We start from the raw sequence: 9,213 nt of genomic DNA, 5'->3' as shown, positions 1-9,213 counted from the left end.
TTTGACCTTAGTTTGGCCGTTAACTTACATGTGGGGCCCACATGTAAGTTTCTTCTTCCTCCTCTTTTTCTTCTTTCTCTGCCTCCTGTGCCAGACCTTTCCTCTCCCGAGCCGGCGACCCCCTCCCCCTCCCAAGCCGGCGACCCCCTCCCCCTCCCAAGCCGGCGAACCTCCCTCCAAGCTGGAGCTCCTGGTGGCGACGGTTGCAACGAGGCCGGCCTCGTCCGCGACACTCCAGCAGCGGCGCAGGCCATCTGCATCGAGCTTGAGGAGCTCGGGCCAGGGGATGGCGGCGGCCGCGGGCGAGGCACGGCGTGGGGGCAGCGTGGAGACCTGAGCGGAGCCCCATGGCCGACGGCGCCCCAGGCGGCTCCTGATGGCGCGCAGTGGTGCGGCGACCCGAGCCGGAGCCCCATGGCTGGCGGCGCTCCAGGCGGATCCCGATGGCGCGCGGCGGCGCTGTGGCGCGGCGACCTGAGCCGGAGCCCCACGGCGGCGCGCCCGGCGACCACCCCGGCCACCCAGGCTGCGGGCGCGGCGACCAAGGGCGAAGCCCCATGGTGCAACGGCGACCACGGGCACCACGGGCAGAGCCCTTTGGAGGCGCGGCGGCGACAGCCCAAGGACCCGATTGCTTTTTTTAAAAATGATTCCAGAGACCCGATTGCTTTTTAAAAATATTTGTAGGGGCTAATCTGTAAAAAAATCTGTTGATGAGGCGCTGACATGTGGCCCCCACAAGTCATTTAACGGTCAAACAAACGGTCAACCAAACGGTGTGTTTAGCGGCGGGTCCGACCTGTCATAAACATGTTTAATTTTTTAACAAAGAGAATTTGGGGTTTTTTTAAACAGCCAACCCCTGACTTGGTAGTTATCTGAGAAAAATTAAAAATTGGTAGTTTTTTGGAACCATAACATGTAAAATAGTAGTTTTATGCTATTTACTCCACAGCTCTTGATAGTTCATTCCCAAATTCCGCAGAAACATAAGGTGGACTCGGGTGTATGCTTTTTCAATTGTTATAGCGCCAGAGTTGGCGAATTCCGCTAAATCTGAGCAGATAGCCTGCTGCTTGATGGCATGTCATCGAAGCATCTAATGTCAGTTGATCATTTAATTAACGGTGATATATGCTAAAATATGGTTGGGTTGCAAACCGAGACAAATAGTTTGCTGTCCACAGGGAAAGCTGCTGCTTATCTTACAAGAATTGAGGACACATGTTGGCTGTTGATGGTTAGCCATTAACCATTCAATACTGTCAATTGGTTGTGCAAGACTTCGAGTCCCTTGAGAAAAGAAAAGAAAAGAAAACTCAATGTGCAGAGGACATCAAGGGTAATGGCATAAGTTGACATGTTAAACCAGCCTACGTGAGTCTGAACTGTCACCGAATTGTTATTCGAAATTTTGGGAAATGCCGCACGGTAGCTGTCACTGCATTCTTAATACACAGTTGATAGGTTTCTAAATTGTACAGTTGCTGTCTTGCAGGGATTGATTGGCATAGGAGTAATTCCGGAGAGAACCTAACTGTATCAGGGGGATCAGAATGAATACTCTTCCTAAAGCTCACGCTGGCGCCTTCCATGACGGAAGGGCAATCCGAAATACTATCATAAGGCTCCAAAGGCCGCCACTCTGTTTATGCTCCTGAACTTTGCTCACTTCCTCTTGTCGAGGAGTATCTTGTTGCCGACCAATGCAGCAAGTGCATGCATGTTCTCCACAGATATCAAGCTCGCTTTCAGAACATGCTGAACATGCCATTGAGTTTAGGGCATCTTTGATTAGCAGGGTTCTCAAAATGCGGAAACAGGAAAAACGCATGAGTAGAGTGTCACGTCCTCTTGTACCCTCCAGGATTTGGAAGAATGTTTGATAGCACAGAAAAAACAAAGAGGTTTGAGTGAAGGGAAATTTTGCTCCAAAATGTAGTACAGATGAATCCTATGGAAAAATCCTAAGGATTTCAATCATATGAATCAAACGAACATCGTAGGAAAAGAAAATCCTCCAAAAGTCTTTCCAAAGATGATCATGCATGCCGAAACTTGGACAGCCATGGCAAATTTCAGAGCAAACGCACGTAGCACAGTCTTTCCGGCACTACTGTTGTCTACTATCTAGAACAACGGCGCGAAAGCTCAGGAGCAAGGAACAAACGTCATGAGTAGCTACGTCAGTTTTGCAATTTCAAATGCGGTTCGCTGACGCGGGATCGATCGGCAGCCCGGACCAACCAAAGAGTCGGAAGGAAACGCTCGTTCGTCTTGGTGTCCGCAGGCATCGCAGAAGCGTCGGGAGAAGCAGGCTTCCTCGGTCATCAGGCAATCAATCCCTCATGCATCAGAACTCGGTCATCAGAAGCTATTTACACAAGAAACTACCCCTTTTTTTACACAAGAAGAAAAGTTTAACCACCTTTGGTCTGGTCTAGTCTGGTCATCCGAACGGAACGCGCGCACGACGGCGACAGGATCGGCACCGCTCCGTTGCATCATCTGGGTATCAGGGTACGTACGTACATACGTAGCGCAGAATGTGGTGCAGCGACGCGTATTCCGTCGCCTGCTCGACCGTGTCGCCATGGAGGAGGTTCGAGAGAGATGTGAGAGAGGGCACTGCACAAGGATTTGACCGAGGATGGGAGGAAGGCGCAAGGCACGGGGCGATCGCCGTGGATTCAACGTTTGACCGTGGGATTAGAACGAGGATAAATAACTACTGGCCCATATGGTCTGCATGGGAACAAAGACGTCGCTCACCAGCACAGCACAGCATAATCTACAGACCCGGATCCAGTTCTTAACGCCAGGATAATGAACGGCCGCTTGACTGTCGGTACTCGTTCGCCTTTCCTTCCTTCCGTTTCTATACAAAGCTTTCGTTTTCGTGTGTGCTTTACGCAGGATTTGTTTCAGGGTCGGATTAAGTCTTCTTGTACCTTGCCAAAAAAAAAATTTTAAAGACCCGCAAACTTTGCTTTGGAATATCTGGGTTTTATGAGATCTGAACCAGCCGAAAGAGAACCCTCTCTCGCCTCATTTCCCATTCATAGAAGGGGTCGGGTGTGGAACAGAGTAAATAAAAACGACAAGCCAAGGGTATGGGAGCACCTATGCTTGAGTTCATATTGAATCCCTTTCCGCCCGGAGCACTCCTCTTCCTCCTGTCACGTAGCCTTCTTCTTCCCCCGTGTCATCCCAACACATCGGCCTGACCTCTTACACCGGCATAACCGTATGTTTGTTGTCGCACCGCCTCAGCTTCCTGGTCTGCCCGAGATGTCTCCTCCGCGAGCCCCCGCTCCTGCCATCCACATAATCTTCACCCCTCTTTTAGCACCGGCGATCCAGCTTCCCATCCACACCCAAACACCAACTTTTGCAGGCGTCCATGATCTGATGCATTGTCCCTGGCGAGCTAGGGATGTCGGGTCCGGTGTTGAAATTGTCTGAAGTATCGACACCAGCTTATGGTGAAGTGTATTCATATGGAGCAAGCGGCCAAGAATGTCTTTAATCAACATGAGCGATTGTGAGCATTTGCTGTGCCGGTGTACATCATTTTTTTCCGAAACGGAGGCGTAAGCTTTGCCTCATCCATTAATTAAGAAGGAGAATAGAGTTTGTTTGTTACACCACACATATTACATAAGGTCCATTACTCTCCCGGCATTATGCTACCCAATTTGTGTGCACCCGCAGTAACCCAGAGTCTACCTTCTCTTTTGATGGTGTCGAAGATGACCGGCGCAGGTGTTGACTTGTGCCTGGATATACGAGTGTTTCTCTCATTCCAAATGCTCCACCCAACTAGCATAGTGAGGGATGCCATGGCCTTTCTATTGGGGATGTTGCGCTGGTGTACATCATTGATTTTCAAAGGTTGGGTGTCTTGAACTCTTTTTGTTCTACTACTAAAAGCATATGTGTAACACATGTTGATATTAGGGAATATATTAATTACATGTAGATACGAGGTAAGATATATTTGCACATTAATTATGTAATTTAACGTTAAAGTTTGGTATAATATTAATTGGGTGCCAAACATGTTGAACGCACATCATTGTATCAATATAGGTCATTGAATTGACCTACATTGATGGCTGAGATTAGTTGAATCTGCCCATTTGAGTATTCTTACATTGGTAGTACTAGATAATTGTCATGTGCGTTGCAACAGGTTATAAATATTCAATTATGTTAGCCTATGATTTACCTGTCTATATTAATATGATTGTGTAAACAAATATTTATCAAATCCTACCTGTGATTTACCTATCAAAAATCAAAAGTTTGGCTTTGGCGCCCTTATAGTTTGATAGGTTGGGCCATGCATGGTACGTAAATTATGAAACTGAGACAAAAGGTAAATAAATTGCGGTGATACGTGAAATTGACGTCAAAGGTAAGTAAATTATCATGAAACAACGAACAAAAGGCATTGTGGAACAATAAAACCGGCTGGGCGGAAAAAAACGGTGGAGGGGCGTAATGAGAGGGGAGGAGGCGGTTGACGAAGAATTCTGCCGAAAAAGAACTTTACGTATGTTTTAAGTAGGTAGAGATAAAGATAAGGACATAGAGTAGTAGAGTAGAGATATAGATAGATAGAGATAAAGAGTATAGATACAAATATGGATATAGATATGCCAAAGAAACCATGCTTCATTAAGTTCAGTGATGAAAAGACCCTTTATTGAAAGAAACAAAATCGCAAAACAGCAAATGTGCATGAGTACACCAACACAAGGAACAAAAGGGAGGCGGCAGTCCGATCCAGGTACTCACGACTGACGAGTGAAGACCCACCAACCCGCAACCTCTATTTGTATAGATGCATGCACACCACGCCACGACTCCCTCCATTTCTCCCCACCACCTGGTCCGGCCATCTCTCCTCCCCTCTCCGGCTCTTCCCCTGGGAAAGCGAGGCGTGACGACCCACACCCATGGCGCCTCCCCGCCGCGGTCAACGCGCCACCACCGGCCTCGCCGTCCTCCTCCTGCTCTACGCCATCTCCGCATGCTCGCTCCTCCCCGCCGCCCGCGCCCAGGCCACCACCTTCACCAGCACCCGCAACGGCAGCGAGTTCACCACCTTCTCCTTCCCCTCGTTCGGCAACCCGCTGCGGCAGCTCCCCGGCAACCTCACCGTGTTGGGCAACGCCACCGTCAACGGGAACGCTCTGCAGATCACGCCGGACACCAGGAACGACCCGGAGAAGTTCCTCATCAACCAGACCGGCCGGGTCATGTACCCCAGAGCCTACGTGCTCTGGGCCGCCAACGCGTCCAACTCCAGCGCCGACGGTCGGCGCGTCGCCTCCTTCTCCACCGTGTTCAAGGTCAACCTCTTCCGCGCGACCCCGTCCGTCAAGGGCGAAGGGTTCGCGTTCCTCATCGCGTCCGATGGCGGCGCCCCCCCGCCTCCCGGCAGCCACGGCGGCTACCTTGGCCTCACCAACGCGTCCACCGACGGTAGCGCCGCCAACGGGTTCGCCGCCGTGGAGCTGGACACGGTGAAGCAGCCCTACGACCCCGACGACAACCACGTCGGCCTCGACGTGAACGGCGTCCGGTCCACGGTCGTCGCCTCCCTCACCCCCTTCGGCATCGACCTCGCGACCAACAACACCGACGACGACGGCAGCCACATGGTCTGGATCGAGTACAACGGCACGGCGCGGCACGTGTGGGTGTACATGGCCAAGAACGGTAGCAGGCCGGGCACTCCCGTGCTCGACGCGCCGCTGGACCTCTCGAGGGTCCTCCTCGGCAAGAAGGCCTACTTCGGCTTCTCGGCGTCCACCGGCGTGCTGTACCAGCTCAACTGCTTGCACAGCTGGGACATGACGGTGGAGGTTCTCCCCGACGACACCATCCCCGGCAAGCAGCCGCTCTCCGGCTGGAAGCTCGGGCTTGCCATCGGCGTGCCGTGCGCCTTCGCCCTGGCGCTCGGGCTGTTCGCCGGCCTGTACAGCAAGAGCAGGCGGAGGAGGATAGGGGACGACTCGAGCTCGATGGTCCGGAGCACCATCAACTTCGCGAGCATCCCCGGGGTGCCCAAGGAGTTCGACTACAAGGACCTGAGGAAAGGGACGGGCAACTTCGACGAGAAGATGAAGCTGGGGCAGGGCGGGTACGGCGTGGTGTACCGCGCCACCGTGGTCGGGGAGCACGGCCAGAGCATGGAGGTCGCCGTGAAGCAGTTCTCCGGGGCCAACACCAAGGGGCAGGAGGACTTCCTCGCCGAGCTCAGCATCATCAACCTCCTCCGCCACCGCAATCTCGTCAAGCTCCTCGGTAAGGAATTGTTTCTTCCTCCGCTCATCTCTCAATCAAAGATTTCCGTTCATCGCTGCCCTGTTTTAGAGTGCTTGATTCAGAGATTCTGCAGGGAATTGGTAGGAGTACATCATAGGATATGCCTAGATTGTTTGTACGGAAACGTCTAGTTATTTTTTGCAACAGTGCTGATAAAAGTAGGCTAAAAAGAAGTTGCAAAAAGGGCTAGTACTTACATGAAAGTGAACTTTTGATTATGCCAAAAAAAATTTGGTCGCGTGAAAAATGAGTTGCCCATGTAAGTCGGAAATGTCAAACGCCGTCTATGGATAGACAAAAGTACGGGCATTTTCAGATTACGTTTCAAAAGATAACGATGCGAGATACTGACGGTTTAATTTACCGACGGCTCTAGTTGGAGTTGGCACCCAAATATCAGTGACTAGCCAGTGAAGGTTTGCTTGCTAATATGATATGGTTTGGGATTTGGGATCATGATTGAATTGCAAGCAATGCATATAACAAAAAGCCCGGGATGCCAATTTGACGACGCAATGTTTGACCCGTCCACAGTACTTGATGCTTTACTGGCTTTGGGATAACTAATAAACATTCTGAAGTACTGTTTGGTAGTACTACTTTGCTTGCAAAGTATGCCGGACAAAGTGAGCAGCACTCATCTCTGCTCTGACTTGGACAACCTGGTCGCTAGAACAAAAGATACAGTCTATAATTCTCTAATTAACTGTTCACATTTCAATAAATCGATCATAACAGCGGATGGTCGGTCAACTTGCAGGCTGGTGCCACCAGGATGGCGTGCTGCTGCTGGTGTACGACTTCATGCCCAACGGCAGCCTGGACAGGCTCCTCTTCGGCGGGCCGGAGGCCCCGGTGCTCACCTGGGGGCACCGCTACAACATCGTCGCCGGCGTGGCGTCCGCCCTCAACTACCTCCACCACGAGTACGACCAGCGGGTGATCCACCGCGACATCAAGCCGTCCAACATCATGCTGGACGCCGCCTTCAACGCGCGGCTCGGCGACTTCGGCCTCGCCCGCGCGCTCGAGACCGACAAGACCTCCTACACCGACAAGCTCGGCGTCCCGGGCACGCTCGGCTACATCGCGCCGGAGTGCTTCCACACGGGCCGCGCCACGCGGGAGTCGGACGTCTTCGGCTTCGGCGCCGTCATCCTGGAGATCGTCTCCGGCCGCCGCATCTCCTGCAGCAACGCCGCAGGGTGCAGCCAGCTGCTGGAGGGCGTGTGGCAGCTCCACGGCGCCGGCGAGGGCCGCATCCTCGAGGCCGTCGACCGGCGGCTCGCGCCCGGGGAGTTCGACGAGGGCGACGCCGAGCGGCTGCTGCTGCTGGGCCTCGCGTGCAGCCACCCGAACCCCGGGGAGCGGCCGAGGGCGCGCGCCATCGTGCAGATCCTGGCGCGCTCCGCGCCGCCGCCGGACGTGCCGGCGTCCAAGCCGGCCTTCATGTGGCCCGCGCTGCCGGTCGTGCTCGGGGACGACGACGGGGAGATGCCGGTGTCCGGGACCAGCACGGCGCTGACCTCCTCGTCGTCGTACTACGCCTCGTCGGCGGGGTGGACGACGCAGAACTACCTGCTGACCAGGGAGCACGACGTGACGGACAGGGACATGTCCACGGCGTGAGCTGACCGCCGGCGAGCCTGCCGGCCGCCGTGCCAGGACGTACGAGTGAGTCGGTCAATGGCACGCGCGATCAATATCAACAAGCAATCAGTCGGTCGTGTGTTCACGATGGTGAGTTCTTGACGCCGACGTGGCGAATAAGATGTAGATAGTGATCAGTGTGCATGCCAAGTTGTGATCAAGCTATGTTTGGAACGGGGAGCTATATAGCTTTTCATTTCTGGGTTGAAGCGGGTAAAAGGTAGTAGTACAACTTTTATCTGATTTTATTTTCTTTTGGAGGGGTATCTGATCTTATTGTTGATTGCCATTTACCGTCGTGTCCAGTTGCGACTGTGTATAAATAGCTATAGCCGACTTCTCGGTGTTTCTAATGAGAGGTGACAGGTTCTCTGTGCTGGCTTTCAATTGGTAGAAGAGCTGATATTTGTACCACAATACCAAGCAGTGGTTTTGTACAGTTAATTTGTTGTTATTCGCAATTGCTATTCCTCGTGTAGCTGGGGAAAAAAAACTCACCCTTCCAGTCGATTTCCATGGTCCGACGAAGCGCAACCCCGAGCCGGAAATGGAGATGGTGTCGTCGACCGCGGCGAGGGCTAGCCAACAATGAGCCGAAGGCGGGGACATCATAGCATCGCCAAAAAAGGTGAGTCTTGGTTGACAGTGAGGTGCATACGGTGGATTATTGTCGGCGCGTATGAAGGAGGTTTAGAGGGATGGCCAGGGCATGAAGTGGCAAGGAGTGGGGTTCGGTCTCTGCCGGAAGTCGGATCGAGAGGGGAGAGCAGTAGGAAAGCGGATAGATGGCGCGACACTTGACTAAAGTTTAGAAACCTCATCATATTATGGATCTTTTATGCCAAAGCAGGACCCCCTACAAAAATATGTAAAATAGTAATATTTATACAAAATTATGTAATTGTCACATGTTTGTATTGATATTTTGAAGCTGTGCTTTTTACACATTGTATATGTAAACTTTGGCATCCCAATAACAAGATCATAGGGGTCGTTTGGTTTCTGTCTAAGGCAACCCTGCCAATTGAGGACACGCCAAATACTTGGCGATCGATTTGGCCGCCCAATTTCGTCAACAAATTGGCGTGCATGTGTAACAGCCTGTATTTTGACCCCCTTTTTTTGATTTATTTGGTTTTTGCTTTGTTTTTTTTGGAGTGGTTTTGTGGCCTTGCCACCTGAGAAATCATCCTCATTTCCCCTTCCAAGTGGCTAATCATTCTC

The 9,213-nt window shown here is 52.1% G+C and overlaps 1 protein-coding gene across 1 annotated transcript; it reads left to right on the top strand.

Moving 5' to 3' along the window:
* The first annotated feature begins 4,867 nt into the window (after window positions 1–4,867).
* LOC123137978 (probable L-type lectin-domain containing receptor kinase S.5) lies at window positions 4,868–8,361 on the top strand. Its single transcript, XM_044557869.1, has 2 exons — window positions 4,868–6,318; window positions 7,100–8,361. The coding sequence occupies exons 1-2, from the start codon at window positions 4,965–4,967 to the stop codon at window positions 7,966–7,968; spliced, it is 2,223 nt and encodes a 740-aa protein (XP_044413804.1). The 5' UTR covers window positions 4,868–4,964; the 3' UTR covers window positions 7,969–8,361.
* Window positions 8,362–9,213: the final 852 nt, after the last annotated feature.

This window comes from Triticum aestivum, chromosome 6B (assembly GCF_018294505.1).
Source record: "Triticum aestivum cultivar Chinese Spring chromosome 6B, IWGSC CS RefSeq v2.1, whole genome shotgun sequence".
NCBI lineage: Eukaryota > Viridiplantae > Streptophyta > Magnoliopsida > Poales > Poaceae > Triticum > Triticum aestivum.
This window is presented reverse-complemented; position numbering and strand designations above follow the sequence as displayed.

Excerpts from the sequence above, each read along its gene's own strand:
- LOC123137978 (XM_044557869.1), top strand. The coding sequence starts at position 4,965 with ATGGCGCCTCCCCGCCGCGGTCAACGCGCCACCACCGGCCTCGCCGTC. Across the intron at positions 6,319-7,099 it reads CAATCTCGTCAAGCTCCTCG|GCTGGTGCCACCAGGATGGC; the intron begins GTAAGGAATTGT and ends GTCAACTTGCAG.